The sequence below is a fragment of the Athene noctua genome, chromosome 2 (genome assembly GCF_965140245.1).
Source record: "Athene noctua chromosome 2, bAthNoc1.hap1.1, whole genome shotgun sequence".
In the NCBI taxonomy this organism is placed as follows: domain Eukaryota; kingdom Metazoa; phylum Chordata; class Aves; order Strigiformes; family Strigidae; genus Athene; species Athene noctua.
In genome coordinates, this window is record NC_134038.1 from 15,210,574 (window position 1) to 15,231,459 (window position 20,886).

The 20,886-nt window shown below is 34.4% G+C and overlaps 1 protein-coding gene across 1 annotated transcript in view; it reads left to right on the forward strand.

Moving 5' to 3' along the window:
* Positions 1 to 20,886, forward strand: part of TAF2 (TATA-box binding protein associated factor 2) — a 63,365-nt gene that overhangs the window by 20,005 nt on the left and 22,474 nt on the right. The window contains 10 exon segments of the mRNA XM_074898502.1: positions 4,276 to 4,411; positions 5,864 to 6,018; positions 8,202 to 8,316; positions 8,415 to 8,524; positions 9,294 to 9,359; positions 11,178 to 11,430; positions 14,333 to 14,473; positions 15,798 to 15,908; positions 17,586 to 17,779; positions 18,356 to 18,495. Of these exon segments, the coding sequence (XP_074754603.1) occupies positions 4,276 to 4,411; positions 5,864 to 6,018; positions 8,202 to 8,316; positions 8,415 to 8,524; positions 9,294 to 9,359; positions 11,178 to 11,430; positions 14,333 to 14,473; positions 15,798 to 15,908; positions 17,586 to 17,779; positions 18,356 to 18,495 (1,421 nt within the window).

Consider the following 20,886-nt stretch of genomic DNA (forward strand, 5'->3'; position numbering starts at 1 on the left):
TGTTATGAAACTACCTTTTAGTAAGAGTTTGAGAGAGTATGAAGCCAGAATTTTGATCTGAGCTATTTTTGAAGTGGTTAGTAATCTTTAGGCTTTTTACAGTATCATCAATTTTCTTTTTCTTTGCTCTTTTTTCTTTCCACTCTCACCTTGCAATCATACTGAGATTTCTTAATTAGTTGGAAAAAGAAAGTATTATATTAGTCATCTGTGAAGTACCATTGGTAACTGTGAACTAGCTGGGTTTGTATTTTCCCCATACCTGTACTTCAGTATTGCTGGCTTAGGAATTTTCCCCTTACCTCTTTTGTGATACTCTGTACTGAGTAGTGTTAACCACTGGAGGTAGAAGAATATTACTAGAAGTCAGATCAGTAAGTTGATCCAGGTTTCAATGACAACCTTTTGCTGGGTTTTTCTTTTGTTGGCTAAATTAATCTAATTATGACACAGCCTCACAAATTGTTGCTTTTTGGAAACTCATGAGCAGTGTGTGCAAAAGTGTGAGATTGAGCATGTGCAGGTGGAGAATATGTGTAGTTCTAAGTCTTTACTGTAGAAGTCCCTGTATTATGAAAATACAACCGGAATTGACTGCAGCAGTCGTTCTTTTGCATTCGAGTGTGTGCAAATCCAGATTTTGTTAATTTAAAATTAAAACTCTGGGTTTAGAACTGAATGAAGCATACAAATAACCCATTTCTAAAAAGATCACTATTCAGATTTTGAGAGATGAAAAAGAACAAAGTGTTTTCTGAAATCAGGAGTAGGACATGGCTGGTTTCCCAGCCACGTGAATCCTCAGCATGAGGATGTTGACAGTCATGAATGTAGCTTCTCCATCTGTATGCATGCCAAGCTATTATTCAGTTCCATTTTTCTGCCCATGATGGATTTTGATTTAGTTTACTATTTTATTCTTTCAAGTAGTGAAGCAGACCAAGTACCTAGATGCTTTTGTTACATATACCTCTGAAAATCAAGTTACAGCTAGCAGCAGTCATTTTAAAGCATCCTGTTGGTGGCGATGATTTTTTTTTTTTAAGGAAAATTTGGCGTACTGAATTAGATCTTGGCAGGCTTTTTAATTGTCAGCATTACAATTTGTCAACATAGTCCCCTGTACAGAGAAATTAAATTTACATTAATAGCATCAGATGAAACTAGAAATAGGAACTAGATGAAACTTTAAAGAAGGAAATTCACTAAAGTAAAAGTATCTAGCAGTTGCATTAATTTTAGTGTTTTTATTCTAGAATTGGACACAAATAATTGACAAAATCCTGTTCTAATGCTCTTAAATGTATGTTTCCTCTATGACGTATCGCTGTTAGACACTGAGTTCTACAGCTGTTTCATTACTTCATTGTATTACAGCACGTTAATAATAACCATAACATCACTTAAATGTAAATTACAACATCCTGTTTCTTGTAGATTGCAAAGTTGCCTTGTATGTAAATTAAGTATATGCTCCTGACTCTAGAAAATAATTTGTATTTAGGGGAGGTATTTTCATAATGATGTCTAGAACATTTCTCTCCGATATATTTTTTTACATTTCTTTGTTCTGGCTGCTGTGATATTGTTTCCTGCAAACATATTTGTGTTGCAACAGTCCCAATTAATAACTGGAGAAGAGTTAATTAATAATCTCATTTTTCAACTAAATTAGAAGTAGAATATAGAAAGAAATCATTGGGGAAAAAAGGACTTTCTGACACTTGAATTAATTTCTGTGCAACATACAGATTCTTCCTGTTTATGTCTGGTGAAACACAGACAGTGCTCTCTAGAGCAGTTATTTTAAGAGAAGAAATCCCAGATCTTGGGAAAATGAGAGAAAGGAAATTGCAGGTTAACTGCTGTGTGGATGAAAGCTTCATGTTTTAAGTTTTCATTTTGTGTTCTTCCCTCTCAGATTTTGGTTTTCAGTCTTTGATTGTGCTGGTACAGTCTTGTTGTAAAAATGAAAATCCTCAAGGAATTTATATAGATATCTTTTAAATGGAAGAAGCATACTGACAGGTTTATATTGAATGACCCGTGTGTTCGAGAGCATGAGCATTATAAATTTCCACTGAAGAGCTAGTTCAATATTCACTTTGACAAAGGTTCTAGGTCCATGTTTCTAATTCTCATTTGATGCCAATTCAATAAAAGTTTTAGAAATATAATGGTTGAAGAACAATATTAATACATTTTTCCCCATTATATTTAACAAACTACAAAATGTAACTGTCAGATGCAAACTTGCATCAGTCTTGATTTGCAGTTAAATAATGTAACCAGTACCAAAATCAATCAACATGTACTAAATTTAAGAAGGCCAAGAATGTGGGTCCTGGCTTGACTGTAATTTTCAAGAAAAGAATCTTAAGTCAATCAACTGTATAATTTGAAGCTGGATAAATAGTTCTTATACTGCGACCAAATTATTATATAATGTCTGAGCCACAACCTCAGTTTCCTCCTTGCATTTCAATTCTTTCATGGTTGCTAACCCTTCCCTACCTTGGAATAGAGAAGTATCCAGAATAACAAGGACAATTTTGATAAGGAGAACTTTAGCAATTGCCTATCAACTAGAAACAGTAAGTAGTAAACAAAAGTACCTTCTTGTTCATCTACTTATTATACCTAAGAAGGGTAGTACTTGCTTAAATTTAGGAATACTTTTCTTTTTGTATCATCTTAAGATGTTTAAACAGACATCATGAGTAAAGTCAAGGGAGTCTCCCAGTAAACAGAAGGATGGAAAAAAATACTAAGGTGTCATAGCTACTTTGGTTCTTGCCATCTCCTGAAATCTTAAGTGCTGCAGATAAGGAGCTAAGTGCTGGTCCTGTCCTGGCAGAACACTTCTTCCTGGCATACGTCTTTCAACTGCATGGAAAGATTGGTCAAAGTTAAAATGGTTTGTTAATAGGTCTTTGAAGGTTCTGGAAGACCAGTCTTTTCCTGAGGTAGCTGACATGAAAAATCAGGTTTATAGCACCTATCTTTGATTATTACAATTAGGGAATTATTTCATTCTGTCTTGCAGTGTCTTCTAAAGTCTTTGGACAAATCAGGTATCTAGTCCATCTGGTTTAGTTAGGTTACCTATAAGAGAGAATCATGGGAAGAATCCAGTTTTGAGCCCAGAAGTTTTAAGTAGTTGGCATTTTCTGTGTCGCAATGGCTGATTTGTGATTCTCCACTTCTTATCAAGTTGGCCTGATGTGTCCAGTTTCTTCAGATGTTTGTTATTCATTCATGGAAAACTCAAATGTTCCGTGAAAAGGACTAAAAGAAAAAACATAGCACAACAAAATACAATGGCCACAGGATTGGTTCATCAATAAAATAAAGTCAGACTTGTAATTATTTCCACTTCTAAGTAATTGAAAGGGGGCAAAAGGTCTGGGTTTTTTTGAGAATTACAGTATTACAGCTACTTTTCTAGTTTGAAACTGGACTATAGGTCAGAAATGTTCTGAAATGTGTAACTTGTGGAGAAAATTAATTTTAAAGCTCATAAAAAATAAGGTTTTTTGTGTTTTATTGCTGTACAGCCACTACGGCTATCCAGAAATCAGTTCTGTTTTTAAAAGTTTCAGGGTTTCACCATTTGTTTGTCTTCTGATATGGAATGAACTCAAACCATTTAAAGTGTTTTGCTTATAGACATAAAGGATATGTGTGAAGGAGCACCACAGATAGTTCAAGTTATGAAAACAGTGTGGCAAGTGTAACATGATGCTCTGCCTAGTCTTCCTTGGCATGTTATCTGATTTAGAAGATGTCAGTTTGCCAAAGTATTGGAAGCATAAAGTTGCTAACTAAAATAAAACCTGAACAATTCCTTTGGCTCATTGCGTGAAAGTTTGCTGTGAATTTTAAAACTCTTACTTTTCCTTAACTGAAACAATTATTTGTTTAAATATAAAAGATTCACTTTTAATTGGAAGCTGATCAGGGAGAATATTAATTTGAGTAATTTCTAGACTCAAGTCACAGATTCCTTGCTGTGGTTGCTGCTGTCTTTACAGTAGCACACAGCATGTATTACCTGTCACTGCTCTCTATACAGTACTTGCTGTATGCGGGTACGTATGCCCATGTTACCTTTCTGTACAAGTGTGCAGTCGTTTTAACCATGTCATAATTTATAACTTTAAAGCAGTATAAGAAATCCTAAATAATTGTTGGTGCATCGATTATCTTGGTTGCAAAGATACATTTTTATTCCATGAAATGCAAAATAGAGAACTGGGTTTTTTTATTTTTCAGCCCTGCATCACATTTACATTTTTCTATCAAACACCCTCATACACTGTCCTGGGAATATTACACTATGTTCCAGTGTAAAGCACATCTTGTTATGAGACTGATTGAGAACAGGATTAGCATGGAGTTCATGTTACAGGTAGGTATTTAAATTATTATGTGGAATATAGCCAACTTTTTGTCTTCAGTTGCTTTTCTATTCGTTAAATGCAGTTTAAGGAAGAACAAAACAGGTCATCATGGGATTCCATTCGTAGTTTCAGTTTTAGCAGGATAGAACAAACCTAAAATGTAGGTAATTTGTATTAGGATAAGGTTATCTGTTATATATAACTTGTAATACTTTTTATATACTGCATATTCTCTTTAATGTTAAGGTTTTCATTGCTTTGGGTTATTGTGATTGGTTGTTAACACTGAGGACCCGTTTTACTGACGCTGACTGGTGTTGCTGTGAGCTAGTCTAATCAAAGTATAAATAGTGAAAGTAATGAAAATCCATCTTCTGCTGTCTCCACTGTATAAAATTTTCAGTGCTAGAGGGAGCGTAGATCTTTATATTAGAAGAAGCAGTTGAAGATTGTAATTTCATTCTGAAATGCTAAACTTCTCTAGATTTATAGTTTTACTTCTTTACTACATGTGTTTTGTGACATGCCTTAAAAAAGATAGGGTACTATAAACAAACACCTGGTTAGAAACTGTTACTTTTTCCTATCAACTTCAGGGTGGTTTTTTTGTTTGTTTGGTTGGTTGGTTTGTTTGATTTTTTTAAGGAAAACATGTATGTACTTGTGCTAGAGTTATTATAGGCAGTTGTATGGTTGAAAATACAGGAGATGCACCTTTTTTTAAGCTTTCTTTACATAAATTTTCATTATTGTTTGCAATTTTTGAAAAAGGAATAGCGAAGCAGAGAACCTTATGGCTTTTATTTCTAAAAAGCACATAGTGATCTGTTTTACTGTAGATAATTGTTGAAAGCTGATGATCTTTTAATGGATTTTGCGTATATATGTAACTTTGAGGAAGTTCTTTGAAAAAGCTCAGGTGGAAAGAATTTATTAAAAATACATCCCTTACCCTCTGCATTATAATTTGGTTGATGAAGGCCATACCTGCTTGCAGTGAATAACCTCACAAATTCCATGGTTTTGAAGTATAGAGGGAGGTGCTTGGAACTAGAAAATACATGCCAAAAATTGTTCCTATATTCCACTTTGAATTCAACTCTGTTAAAAAGCTGCATGATAATTTGTATCTGTAGCAGTGATAAGACAACATTTTTATTTTAATTTTGTTGCCATTAAACATTTCTCATATTAAGAAGCCGGGGTTTCAGAGCTTTCTCATCATCATAGACTGTTTGCCTTAAGTAAAAATGAATTTGTGTCTGCAAATCACAATTTCTGATATGGACAAGCAAATAATTTTCAGAAATATCTTTTTTTTTTTGAAAGACTCTTTTTGAGGCCAGTTATCAGAAGATGAGTTTATTTGCCTTCAGTTGCAGTTCAGCTGCAACTAAACAGAAAAGTGTATTTTATATATTGAAGTATTTAGTGAAAATAGTAACTTTTTATCATTTTAGGTTTTCAACAAGTTGTTGAGTCTGGCCAGCACTGCTTCATCTCAGAAGTTCCAGTCACACATGTGGAGTCAAATGTTGGTTTCCACATCTGGGTTTTTGAAATCTATCTCAAATGTCTCTGGCAAAGACATCCAACCTTTAATAAAGCAGTGGGTGTATCCTTTTTATTCTTGGTCTGGATTGTTAATATGGAGAATGAATTTGTTTTTTAATTGGCACTATTAAAGGAATGTGAAGAAAGGTATGAAATACCTTTGCTTAAGCCAGTTAAGTACATTATTCTTTGAATTATATATATATATGTGAGCCATAGGTTCACACTCTTTCATAGTCTTTCAGAGTATGCTGGCTTTTTTGCGTGTTCTTTACTAGAAGGGATTTCATGATTCTAAGTTTTACTTTGAAAGAAACACAGGAACTCTGCTGGAATTTAAGGCCAAATTATACTAAAGGGATTCCAGAGGACACTGCCCTTAGAAATATGCTGAAGTCTGACACGGAAAATGCTATAGTCTGGTGAATTTTAAGATGTGTTTTCCAGTAAATCACTATGAAATAAGTAACCTAAAGTGCAGACTGATGGTTTAAAATACACTAACATTTAATATCTTGGTGGCTTGTGTTAATATCACAGTTTCAGGTAAAATAAACCTCTGTGTGTTGATTCTTCAAATTTCAGTGATATTAGTCATTTTGGTTTGATATGAGGGTAAATTTGAACTGCTCCTTTTAACAGATTTAATTGATAGTTTAATGTCACTGGAGGCTAGAATCATACATGACTGTAGCAAAACCATACCTTCTAACTGAAAGCAAAAGTGAGTATTTGTATTTAGACATTATTTGAGATGTCTTAATGTTCATGCATCTCAATATCTAACTAAAAACCACCGTATAATTAATATTTATAGTAATATGAGAAGTTAATATTTTATCTGCATCAGAAATATTCATAAAGTATAAGTACACGTTATTCTAATTTCCATACTTAGCTGTGCCAAGTACTTGAGGAAAATAGGGGTTCTATATGTACACATATTCACACTTGCAGTATATACCGAAATGTCAGCATTACTCTCTGAGCTGGGTGAATCTTTAACTATGTCTGTTCTGTAAGCAAGGAAGAGTTGTAACTCTTAGATTTGGTGATTTTTCAGCTTCTCTGGACTTTGGCCCAGAGGCTGATCCTGTTAACTGTAACTTGTGTATAATCTTGTGATTACAACCTCCTTACCATGCTTCAAGCACTGTTTCACTTGTGATAATAGATTTTTCAGCCTATAAGACCACAGTAGGTCTTTGTGTTGGTTGGGAGGATATCTTATTGCTCTTAACTAGTGCTATCTTACGCTATTAATGAGTGCTGTGTTGGTTCTGAGTTTAAACCTTGTGCTGAAGAAACCATTAAAATACCTTAAGATGTACCTCATGACAAAGACACAGATATTCATGAAGGCAGCTACCGTGAACAGAACCAGTCTGAGGCATTTAGCCAAATGATGATATTTTAGGAGAAAAGTTAATAATGCATGTACCATAAGAAGCCTCTTTGAATCTGGAAGCTCCTCCCTTAAATGTCAGGACATGAAAGAATATGCTTTCTTTCCCTGCTTTTGTCTTGTATTTTCAGAGACTTGTTGGGAGCATGCACTAAACTAAAATACTTAATTCCCATGTTTTAGTTTTACTATAAATGAAGTGTAGTAATGGCTATCATACAAATAATGAATGATGAAGTTATTCACAGGAACAGTTAACTTGAAATAATTGCCTTGCATAAAAATGCAAAGTGAGATCATTACTTTTTATCATCATATTGTATACTCTCATGTATATGTGAACTCATACATATATACACACACATGAGAATGCTCACAGTGATCCAGTTTGAAAAACTGAAATAAAATAACTGTGTGGGTAGAAAACAGAAGCTAAGGTCTACATTTTTCCCTGAGTTTTATTTAACTGAAATATATAGTAAATCATATTGAAATTACTGAATTCTTAGTCAATTACTTTCTCTGAGAGCATGCCAAGGACATTGAATGTGTTGGAGTCCAATGTAGGTTTTTATAATGACTTCTTTCTTATTAGATAATTTTCATTATACTTCAGTTTTTCACCGTAAGATACATAATTGTACATTAAAGAACTGTTTAAAGAAAAAAAAGAATTTAAAGTTCGAATGAACATAAGTGTTTTCATTTCCTGATTTTCTTGAGATGGGAAATTGTAGGAATAAAGCAGCGTAAAGCAAGTGTAAAGAATGAAAACATTGAGAATGATGTTTGTTTATAACTGCTGCATTGTGCACTAGAATTCCTATACTACTTATCAGGGATCAGAGTGGAGTGGTAAAATTCTATGGTAGCTTTGCATTTAATAGAAAACGGAATGTATTGGAGTTGGAAATAAAGCAAGACTACACATCTCCTGGGACTCAGAAATATGTGGTAAGGTCAATCTTCCATATTTTACCTACACGTACAAGTATGATGTAGACATTAATAAGCATAATTTTGATGTTAATAACAATCTTGTGAATTTGAAGGGTCCTCTTAAAGTGACAGTGCAAGAACTTGATGGATCATTCAACCATACATTGCAAATTGAAGAAAACAGTCTTAAACATGATATACCTTGCCATTCTAAAAGCAGAAGGTAAGAACTAAAATACAAACTTCAGGGTTTTTTTAGTATGAATCTATGAAAACTTACAGTGCATTTGGTGATAAATATATGGGAGTTTAAGTTTTCTGTTTATATTTTCTTAATCTTACAGAATAAGATTTAGCTGTGATGTATGGCAAGAAAATAGTTTACTACTGTTTATGGACAGCAAGAGACCTTACATTTTATATGCAGTTCTTAATGATCAGTAATTTTATAAAATTTTTATAAAGGGCTTATTTATATAGAATGAGTTGAATGAAGACTAATTAATCAAATTATTCAAAATGCATTTGAATGGGAAAGAAATTAGAGGGAAGACAAATGTAGGAGGAGTACCTCAAGTGAAGATACAGGAATGAAGCACTTGCATAGTTCTTCCTTTCTGTAAGAGTGACAGGGCTGTTCACTAAATGTAATGAGCAAGAAAAGTAACATGCTTCCCAAATAGAGTCTCTCAGCTTCCTCATGCATTTAAAAAATTACTTTGTCCTCTACTTCTTAGAGTTGTGTGCTTATGTGTAATTGTAAAAAAAGATTGAAGTCAAGTTTAAACCAATGTCAAGTATTGGTGATTATTATTTGAGCAAAACTGATACACAGCTCAACTTTGTAACTTTTTGCTTGAAAGAACATTATTTTTCATTGTGGTGAAGTGCACAGAAAGTAGACTTTTGCAGGCTTAAGCTCCGTTTATGAATATATCTTTGCTAGTATGGTAATTTATACCTATTTTTTTCTTTTTTCTCTTCTTTAATAGAAATAAGAAGAAAAAAATTCCACTGATGAATGGAGAAGAGGTGGACATGGACCTCTCTGCTATGGAGTAAGTTAGCTTGTTGGAGTTTCTCAGTGTGAGACTGAGCCATGTTCCCCTTTTCTAAAGCCTGCTGTTTTTGAAGAATTTGGTAATGCTGTACTTCATTATATGTCTGTCAAATTTCACGACTATACCACATTTCTTTGCCTTTGAGACTTCTCTAGGTGGGAAAATGCTGGTGAAGTATAAAATGTAAAGGTTAATTACTATAATCATTTTTTTAAAAAAAAACCCTTAAGCGTGATAAAGTGATACAATAAATTACTTGATTCTTTCTTACAAATTTCTAATGATACGATATCTTTCAGCTGACTTTATAGGTAAAATGTAAACAAGAATTTGCTTGAAACTAAGAGCAATTTTTGTTGGACCTTGATGAAGACCATTTAACTGACACGAAGACAGACAAGTTCCTGAAATCTGTGGTTAATTGCAAAAGAATCCTTTTAGTTTGAAAATAAGTGATGAAATGCTTTGTAACGAAATTCATACTGGCATTAATTTCAGTTGGAACTGTTTAGCTCCTGGAAGCAAATTCTTGTTCAGTGTAAATACCAGCTTTACGCTCCTTGAGCGGGAGCTGGGATGCTCTCAGAAATACTGAAGGTGTTGATACCTTGTTTGCTGGCTGAGGGAAGTAAATAATCTGCTCTTGAAGACTAATGCTGTCTCTTTGAAGAAGGATAGTTTGCTTGTCACCTTAAAAGTGTTGAAAATTCTCATATATTTAACCTCATCTGAAATATGATGGGAAATAATTTTATAAGGGATATTTTCATTGAGGAAGTTATTGTTATCATTATGGTATATGATTTTAAGCAAGTCACTTATGCTTTGTTTACTTGCTAACTTTCTAAACTGTGTTGCTGTCATTCTTTTGTCCACTTTGGACTCCTTTGCTCCAAGCATATATGATAATGTGCATTTTTTTCTCTTCTTCTAAATCCTATGCATGCACTCTTCTTTTCACTATCCTTTCTTCTTTACCTGCTATCTTGACAGTAATTCTAAATATTCTAGAAATGTCTATAGAAATACGCATCAAATTTAAAATGATGCTCTTTTCGTCATTCCGAACTCTCTCCTAATTCCATGTCTGTATTTTGCTGTTTTCAATTTTATGTGGAAAACTAAGAGACTTTATTATATAGTTTACGCTTGTTGCTCCCATAAATTACTTCTGTAGTCATGGTGTGCTATGAATACTAAAGTATAAAACACTGGTTTGGGTGGAATACAATTGAGTAGTTTTATCTGTAGGATTAAAACTTTAATTCTGTCTGTTGATAACATCATTTGGCTTGGCAGTTCTGTGCATTTGCATGGTTACTTTTGTCAGCTGTCAACATCATAGCATGTGTGTGTTTGTAAAGCACTCTTACATCTATTGATAAAAAGTAGTGTATAAAAAAAATGGATATTTACCACCAGATTATTTTTGGATTTTTTTGGTAGTCTTAAACTATAGAAGGTGATAAAATGCTGCTCACTTATGAAAGTTACAGTGTCTAAGAAAGTAGAATTAAATATATTGAGATTATACAGTAGTTTACCACGAACTCAGGTCTGTAGGTTAAAAATACTAAAACACTGTATTTGCTTTTATGTATTAGAGGTTTGGACAGATTGCCCTTGGAGACTATAGAATTGCCATACTACAAGTAGGAAATTGGACCAGGTGACTTTCAAAAGTCCCCTTTATTTTAGATTCTTTTGTGATTCTTTGAATACTTTAAAAATAATTCATAACAAGTTAGAAAATCTTTTCAATTTCTGTAGTCTTGAAATGTTGTAAGCTATTTATGTTTTTCATGTCTGTCTTAGTGCTGATTCCCCTTTGCTCTGGATAAGAATAGACCCTGATATGTCAGTACTGAGGAAGGTAGAATTTGAACAATCTGATTTCATGTGGCAGTATCAGCTTCGATATGAGAGAGATGTGGTTGCTCAAGAAGAAGCCATTCTGGCATTGGAAAAGTTCCCTACTCCTGCATCACGGCTTGCACTGACTGATATACTAGAACAGGAACAATGTTTCTACCGAGTGAGAATGCTGGCTTGCTTCTGCCTTGCAAAGGTGAGGTTGTGTGGATGGAAGTAAGGCAAGAAATCCATTAGGCATGGTAAACATTTGAAAATGGGTCAAAACTCATTGCAGTTCTTAAACTGGCTTAATATTTATTCTCTTAAAAGTGTTTGCCAAGTATTTTTAACATGACTGATTTGAAAGGAAAGCTGTATTATTTTAGTCTGTAAAAGGAGACAACAGAAGGCTTTCATAATTGTCAAAATTAAGATGTCAGACATGAAAACCACAAGGGATTTTTCCAGATTTCATTAAGTGGCAGAAATAAAAAACCTTTGTTTAATTTTCTTCAGAGCCAATGTGTATTTTTTTATTTTACTGGGAAGTTCCTTGGCCTGTCTGTTGAGAACTACAAAGTTCTGAAATTTGTCTGTATGTCTAATGAATTTAGATTGCTACTCTATATTGTTTCAGATTAAATAGGGATGCAAAATAAACATATTGGCCTGCAGTTATGTATGAAAAAGCCAAATAATTGCCTTAAAAAGGGAAGATCTTTTTCTTTAGGCACAAAATTGGCATTAAGAATTAAAGAGAACCCTATAGAACAACTGGGTGGAAACACAGAATAGTAAGAACTGCTGAAAATACACGTTGTTGACATACTTCTATGGACATAAAGGCTTACATATTAACAATTTGTAGAGTTCAGGTTATTGGCTTATAGGTTGATTTCTGCTGTGTACCTATTGAGAATAATCCCGTACCTGTATAGAAATAAATCCTTTGGCCATATTTTGAAAATCAAAATCCAAGAAATATTTGTGACAGTATTTTAATATTATGGAACACTGGTATAATACTGCCAGTGTATGTGCTAGTATTGGTACTGCCAGTATCTGCCTTAAGATATGCATGTTTTGTAATGAATTCACATGGAATATTTAAAAGTGTATGTTTCACAGGTAAATATTAAAAGAGCTGTTGTTACAATGTTTAAATGTAATAGTTTTTTCTGTATTTACTTAGAATTCTCAGGCAATTGGGCAGCAGATAATCAACCAGTTTTGTTCAGTTGTAATTGTATGAAATATCTTGGGTCAACAAGATAAAGTTGATGATTTACAAAAAAGAGAATATAATGTTAAGCAAAAAGTATGGCAGGACAGAGTTGTAGATATGTTTTGTAAGTTACCTAGGAGGAAAGTGTAATATATTCTGTAACTAGTTCCAATATCAGGGCATTAGTCAGAATCACTTCCTGTTGTCATTAGCTCAGTTTAATTTTCTCAGCTTGTAAACCTTCAAGATTTGTATTCTTTATTGAAAAAAGCCAAGTCTCTTGTGTTTTATTAGGGGGAGGTTCTTCTTTGTTGATTTGCAACCTATAGCTGGCTTGTGGTTACTATTGTAAAACATTCTTGATGTACTTTTGTTGATACAGAGAAATTATAGGTGACAATGCAATTATAAAACAGCATTTAGTACAGTTCCTAAATGTACTGTATACTTTGTTGTAAAACAACACTTCAGTCTCTCGGATATAAAGTATCCAGGTAACACATTAAATTCTGATTGTTAAGAAGTTAACAGATGCTGAGTAGTTCATGACAAATAACCCTACACAGAAATGAGATAACAATGTCACAATATTAATTCCTGGGAGTATGGAGGCTGATTTTTCCATTCAGATCCATTGCAGTGTCGGGGATGTGCTGTAGGGTTTAGAAAAGCAACACCACCACCCCAAACTCCCTGCCCAACATTGAAGAGCTTGGGTTTTACTTTACACTGCTACATGAATTTCACATTTGCAGTTTTAAATTCATGGTTTCTAAGCAATCTTCGAGATTAAGCTTCCTCTGCTGGAAGAGTCGTTATGTACCTTACTGAAAAAGTTATGCCTGCATCTTCAGTTATTGCAAGAGTAACATCTAGTCTGACTGTAGTATTTTCTCTCTCTGAGAGAGAGAAACCTTTGAAACCTGACTTAGTGGGGAAAATGGTTTTCAGTAATAAAGCACACATCTTGCATAAAAGCAATGGTGAAATGTATTGCTACCCAGCTTGCCTCTTGTTTTTCTTTTATTGCGTATGTAATACCCTTGAAACAAGGTAAATAATTTAGAAGGAAATCCTCAATTTTCTTCTGTGTAAACAGATTTTTCCTTAGTTTGTGGTGGGTCTGTAACAGTGGAGACTCTGCTGCATTGTAGGGTGCATTGGCCTCATTTGTTTGTGCACACTCACTCAATCTGTCATCGAGATTAATCCATCATGAGGCCTAAGTGTTCTTGTCTGCAGGCTTTCACTGCTCCACACAGCAAATGTATGAAACCAAGAATGCTGGGAAGACACAATAGCAGTTTTATCTTTGTGGAACCTTATTGCCATACACCAAAACAGACTATAGCAATAAATTTGTCTTGGTACACAGTTTCTTTGTGAATGACAAAGTTAGAGGTGGCTGACTTGCCTTTCACTTTAGGGGTGGTCTTTTAGTCTTAGAGTGGCTGAGGCCTACTTCAATTCTAGGCTGAGGTTACTGGCAGGGTAAATTTGGGAAGTTGGTATTGCAAAAGCCTCTTCCATCACTGGCTTGTGTAGAATCAGAAAACTTGGCTTAGTAAACACAGGATTTTCATCTAAAATATAAATGAGAAAATAATTAACAACAGAAGTTTATCATGGAAAGATAATTAGTTGCAGACATCTTCCGAGTGGAACAGTTTTAATAAAATGTACCTTTAATGTAGAGAAGATACATTGGGGATGTCAGTGAAAACTTAGGTAATATAAGATAATACATTGACAAAAATACGTACCTATTTGAAGGGCAATATGTACTTGGCAATTATTCTTTTTGATTATGGGAAATGTGTATTTTTCTACAGCCAAGCTAAACTTGCAGTGGTGATGTAAATATGATTTCCCTTCCTCCCTAATTACACAGATTGCGAATTCCATGGTAAGTACGTGGACAGGACCACCAGCCATGAAGTCACTCTTTACCCGTATGTTTTGTTGTAAGACTTGTCCAAACATTGTGAAGACCAATAACTTCATGAACTTTCAAAGCTACTTTCTGCAAAAGGTAAAATTTATTTGTTTTCACTTAATATTTTAAAAGAAATACCGAAATACAAAAACATTCCTACGGTTGACAGCTACAGTAACATGAATAGCACAGTCTTGTTTTACCCCTTCATAAAAATCAAAAATAACTAGTTCTTTCTTACATGGCATCTGTTTTTTCCATCTTAGTCAAAAATCAGTTTCAAATTTTTTTCTGAGTAGCTAAAGTTAAATTATCAGTTTCTTCAGAAGAATGGAGTACATGTAATAGTTATTTACAAACATTTCTGAGCTCATTCTTAAATAGAATTTATTGCACAGTAACAAAGCTACCTATTTTATCTTTTAGGTGAATTCAGCAGCTGTCTTTTTTCATCAATGGCAATGATATACTGCAAATAAAAAATTAGTGGGGTTTTTAGTTCAAGGCACTGTATAATCCTTTGTGCCCTCTCCTTTCTATTAATTGTCAACATCATGTATTGCTGCAGCTTATTTTGATGTTAATGTAGGGGTTTTTACTGTGACCTATAGTAGGGTGTACAGTGGATAACAGTGAATTAGAATGGTTTTCTCTCAAGATTCACTTTATAATTATTGGATGATTGAGTTCATATTTCACAGATTTCATATTCCTGATTATGGAGAAAACTCAAATTTTGTTTTCTTACTCTGTCCAAAACTTCATCCTTCTCCTCATGTCTCTTTCTTGGATCTTCTTTTGTATTTTTCTGCTCTTTTTGTCATTGTCCATTCTTTCCCAATAAATCTTATGCTTTCTCCCTTTTAATCCCATATCTCAAGTTTTCAGATCTAGAGTAAGAGTCCTAAATCTATGTGAGCGGAGCCTAGAGAGCTGCTTAGCTCATGCTAAAATAAATACCTAGTCAGACTAATACCTGTCTGGCTGATAAATCTTTAGGCTTCACTGACTGTGTTGGATCTGTATCTCTCAATGGTAATGGAAGCTTAGAATCATGTTCACATGAAACACCCAAATTCAGTGTCTGTCTCAGGATTAGTTCTATCATAATTTTCCTTATTTCATTATTTTTCATTTGTTACCAATTTGATAATGCCTTGACTTAAGAGTCTTCTTGGATATACAGTTCCTTCAAATGTCTACACTACAACTAATTATTGAGCAATTACTATATAGTTTATTTGATCTCAAAATTATATAGCATGTGGTATGACTTTGAAAAAACATTTAAATACCACTTTTTCAGAGATTTGGTATTGTAAAATTGTTAATTACTCATTTTCAGGATGTCATTTATTTTGAGGGTGTACCTATCATTTCACTAAATTTGAGTGATGTTAGTATTGATTTTATTACACAGACTATGCCTGTTGCCATGGCCCTTCTGAGAGATGTTCACAACCTCTGTCCTAAGGAGGTTTTAATGTTTATTTTGGATTTGATCAAGTATAACGATAACAGGAAGAATAAGGTAAAAAATGTGTTTATTTTAATCTCTCCTTTTTTTTTTCTTGAAAAAAGTCTTACTTAATATACTTCATGATGTTTTATGTCACTAATGTAAATATCTGGCTAGGAGAGTTGATGAAAAGGTGATACACTAAACAGTAAATGTTACAGAATGTTTTGTAGCTGACATTTCTGTGGCAGCATTTCTTGGATGTTTCAAAGCTCTTTGTGCTTGTTGATGTACTAAGGACCTGCCTGTCTTCATTTGCACACATGCTTTTCTTACTTTACTCTTTTTCATTCAGAAGACCCATGTGTTTTGAGAAAATGTGCATGAGGCTAACATGTAGCATGAAAAGTTAAGCACTGGTTTGGTTTTTTGGTGTTTTTTTTTTTTTTTCACCTTGAGAAGAATATGCAAAAGAGCACAGAAAGGAAATTTTTTTTTAACGATATACAGGACTGTGAGATTCTGGGTTCTGGATGTCAGTTTTAGCTCACACAACTGGATTGTCTTCATCTAGTTAAATAACAGCTGAAACCCAGGTTAATATTGTTGCATCACTAAATTGAAGCATCTGAGTTGGAAGTGTTGTTATGTAAAGTTCCTTCCTACACAGACCACCTCTGAAGGATGATTAGATGACCTTTAAGATCCTGAGGTGATACGAAATTCCATCTCTCTAGCTACAGAGGAAGTTTACAACTGCTAGGAGCCTGGCATAATCTTTCCAAATAAGTACCCAAATTTAAGTGGAACAGTTCTGAAGCCCCTTAAACATTACTTTTTTGTGTGTAGAAATGCATACTGTAACAAGACACTTGTTGCAAGATTACTGAAATAAGAGGATAATAGAGGTTGGAGAGGTAGAGAGAGGCACATGAATGCAAGCACCAGTAGTCACAGAATGTGGTGAGTTGTGCTAACATCTTCCCACCACCGAAGGAGAGAACTCGACTCACTTCTCCACATGTCCCTTCCACGCGTGTATTTGACACCTTCTACCGGATCTGACAGATACCGGCTTTGTTTAGATTAAATTAACTAATATTCAAATCCTGTACTTTTTTCTGCTTTTTAAATTTCACTTTTATACTTTTTGCTGCTTACTAAATTAACACAATCAACAAATGTAACAGGCAGCACAATGGAAGGGGTGAAACTGTGAACCCAGGTAAAAGGGGTGAACGAAGAAGCAAGATTTTCCTCAGTAAGCAGCAGTGTACCCATCAGTTCACCTCAGAAGCTTGTGAAGTTGCTGTCTAGATAAACTGCATGGTTTTCTGAGGTGCGAGGCACCCATTAACCTTGATAACCTTGGTACTGAATATACAAACAGACAGGTAGTTTTAGATGCTCACATTTAGAAATAATGGCTTTTATTTACCATATCTGGAAAATTTTCAATGCCTGGTTTTTCCATTTTTATAAAACAATGTATTACTAATAATATGCTCATGTTACTATTAATATGCTCTTATTACGGAGTTAAGATTAATGCTTGATAATATGTCTGCTTGCTCAATCACTCTCAAATCCATTTTCAGAATAAATGTATTCCGGTTTTGTTTTCTTAGGCAGTTTCTCAGATGGTTTTTGTTTTAATATCTTGTTCTGTGACAGTGGTTTATCATTTCTTGGTTTTTAAAGAATGTGTATTGTTATACTTGCCTGTATCTAAATGCTGCTTTTATCTAGTTTTCAGACAACTACTATCGCGCTGAGCTGATTGATGCCCTAGCCAACTCTGTAACTCCTGCAGTCAGTGTGAACAATGAAGTTCGAACGTTGGATAACCTAAATCCTGATGTTCGCCTTATTCTTGAGGAAATTACCCGTTTCCTAAATATGGAGAAGCTTCTTCCCAGTTACAGGCATACCATTACAGTCAGGTGTGGTTTACTGATGGTTATACACATGAAGAGAACAGACATGTTAATGCTACTTTTTTTGAGTTTATGTACCCTTCTGTAGTTAGTATTTGAGATTTTAGCTTGTGTGTCATAATCTTGTCAAATTCCTTCCAATTTCCAAAAGCTGGTAGTGCAAGTTTGTCTTGATTGCTTTATTTTTCAATATTAATTTCTATTAAGGTAGACTTTTAATAGGAGACATAAGTTGATCACACTTGTGCCTCTAAGAAGAGAATTTATTAAAGTTTTTCAAAAAGTTTGCTATATCTGTAGAGTACACAACACAATCTGAACTGCATTTTCTTTGCAAGTTAGTACAGTTTCTGCTGAAACAAAACAATGATTTGACAGAGTGGGGAATTTTGTTTGTGTTTCTGCCTAATTCAGAATTAAGGAGAATTATGTGTTAATGCTGTGAAAGTAATTGTAACATGTTCATTTGGATAATGCAGTTATAGAAAAATTGCAGTACTTGATTTTGAAGAAAGCGATTTTATTGTTCTTGGCTGGCATTCTATAAACCTAATGTAAATTTCCTCTTCCTACCACATCCAGCTGTTTAAAAGCTATTCGAGTGCTTCAGAAGAATGGTCATGTCCCAAGTGATCCTGCTCTCTTCAAGTCATATGCAGAATATGGGCACTTCATAGATGTCCGAATAGCAGCATTGGAGGCTGTTGTTGATTACACAAAAGGTACTTTTTTTCAAGTATTTTGGCACATTGTAACACTTGTGATATAGTAGAAAAATATAATACTTAACCTCGTTAATATTAGGTTGAAGTAGTGTCTACCAGAAGAACTTGTGTGATGACAGAGGTATTTGAAAAGAAGCTGAGATTTCTATTAATGCTCTGTCCTAGAGAATGCAAGTTTTATCAATATGTGGTGATCATTGTTTCTCAGTGTCTTGCAAGTTGAATCAGATACCTAAGTTTTGATACAATGAGTAGACAGCACAATGAGTACTGATAACAGGTTTTGGAAATGGTTTTTTTAACACTTCATTTTCCGTGATTTTGATTCGGTTGAGTTCAGCCATAATTGCTAATCAGAGTTCTTGGGTTTCCTTTACCTTCTTGCTAACCTCTTTATTTTGCTTTTTGCATGCATCTTATAGTTATAAATTTTGGAAACTTAGATTATTTTAATGATTATTGGTTGATTCTACTTTGCCATTCTTTATACATAGCTTATGTTCGTGAGTTGTTTCCATTCTTCTAATATTGTCTTTATCTTAGTTGACCATTGCAGGTCCATGAAAAAATACTTGCTAGCTTTCTTAAATGCCATTTGAAGTTGAAATTCAATCCTGACAGATTTTTTTAGAGCCAGTTAGAAATTATAGCTTTAATGATTTGCATTTTATAAAACGCATTTAGTACTACATTGGCCTGTTCATTTATTCGCGTTAGTCTTTCTCTGTTCATCAGATTTGTGACAGTTCTTGTGTTTGAAGGGTTATCCCTATCAAAGTGCCCAAATCCTTCAATTCTTCCTCTGAGCAGACCGATGATTCTAACTATTCTGCCTCAAATTTCATGTTTTAATTTTAAGGACAGTGGAGAGTTTCCTTTGCTTTTTGCATGAATAATTATTTTCTCTTTTTTATAAAGGCTTTATTACTTCAATCTTACAGCTGTCATTCTGTCCAAAGACTTTTGAAACTAGATAGGCGACGGGAGGTTTTAAGGCAATTGGAGTCTTTGGGTGAACACATCTGGCAGAATTCAGACTTACAGACTGAAACCAGACTGTCATACAGAAAAGCTAGTGACTTCATGGGAGGCTGTGCACTAAGCATTCACCAGGCATTCTGGATCCATAACCCACTGCACATGTACCACTTGGTGACCCTGTGAGTGATACCCACCTAGAATTCAGAACTCTGCTGGTGCTGTGCATCTCTCTCTCTCTCTGTTAGGTTACTTGCTTTGTTACTCCCTTCATAGAGTGTTAGTGGAAAGATTTGCTGGAGAATGGAAAGCTTACTCATCAGCCTGCTTCCTTTAGAATAATCTCCTCACCAATTCATCCCACCCTTTGGAAGGACAAACTGATAGAAAGAATGTTTTCTCATTAAATTCTTGACCTTTTATGGATGGTGTTTATAGTTAATAACTGACCTGGAGAAGAAAGTGTTTGTACTGCAAAGTAATATAGTACATCTTTAAAACAGCTGATCACATGGGTTGCTGTATAAGCAAGATAGGGTAACTTGCTCAAAATACTCTACAGGAAGTTAAAACTTGAATGGTAAAATGTAGTAGAGACAGCTTGAAGAAATCAATGAATAAGTTGAATGTAATTTTTGCTTGAGCTCACTGTGAGTTCTGGAAATGATGGATGAGAATATTACTGTACCTAACTGCTTTGCCCCTTGCCAACAGCTTTTTCTCTGATGCAGAGGTAGCAGATGTAAGTATCTGCTATAAAGTCACTACAGTTCACAACACAACCTACTGTCTAACTGATCATAAGTATCATTTCTCAAATACGACCTTCCAGCACTGAACACATTAGCTTCTGCTCCTGCTGTAAGATTCTAAGTTTTTGCTGGAGGGGTAAATCCAGAAGTTCAGTGTCCTAACTGACTTCTTCAGCTACCAGTAGAGAACTTAGCAGCACTTGTCTCGCAGAGCCCTAAACCTGGCTTTGGAAGGAGAAATGATTTGCCGTCTATTGCCAAGAGCTCTGATTCTCATTGTTCCCGGTTACCTGGTTTCTAGTTCATACTGGATGTAAACCAGGAGCTATCAAATGCCTGTTGCTTTTGCCAAAGCTGGCTTTTTAACAGTTCTTGTAAAGGAAGCTGACAGGCTTTGTAATTTCCATAAAAAGGAAAGTCTGTATTTTCTGGGGCAGTGTGGAACTCGCATATTTTTCTATCAACTCTCAGGGTAGGAATAGCACTGCATTTTTTTAAGTTACTTTAAAAGAAATAATTTCTCTATGGAACTGAGTAAGTTGTTTTCTTTGCTGTTAATAGTAAGGCTTTTTTTGAGACACAATAACTGTAAAATGCTTGAGGCAGCATATAAGGACTTGGACAGTTGATCTAAACTGGCTTGAAGTGAACAGGGTTT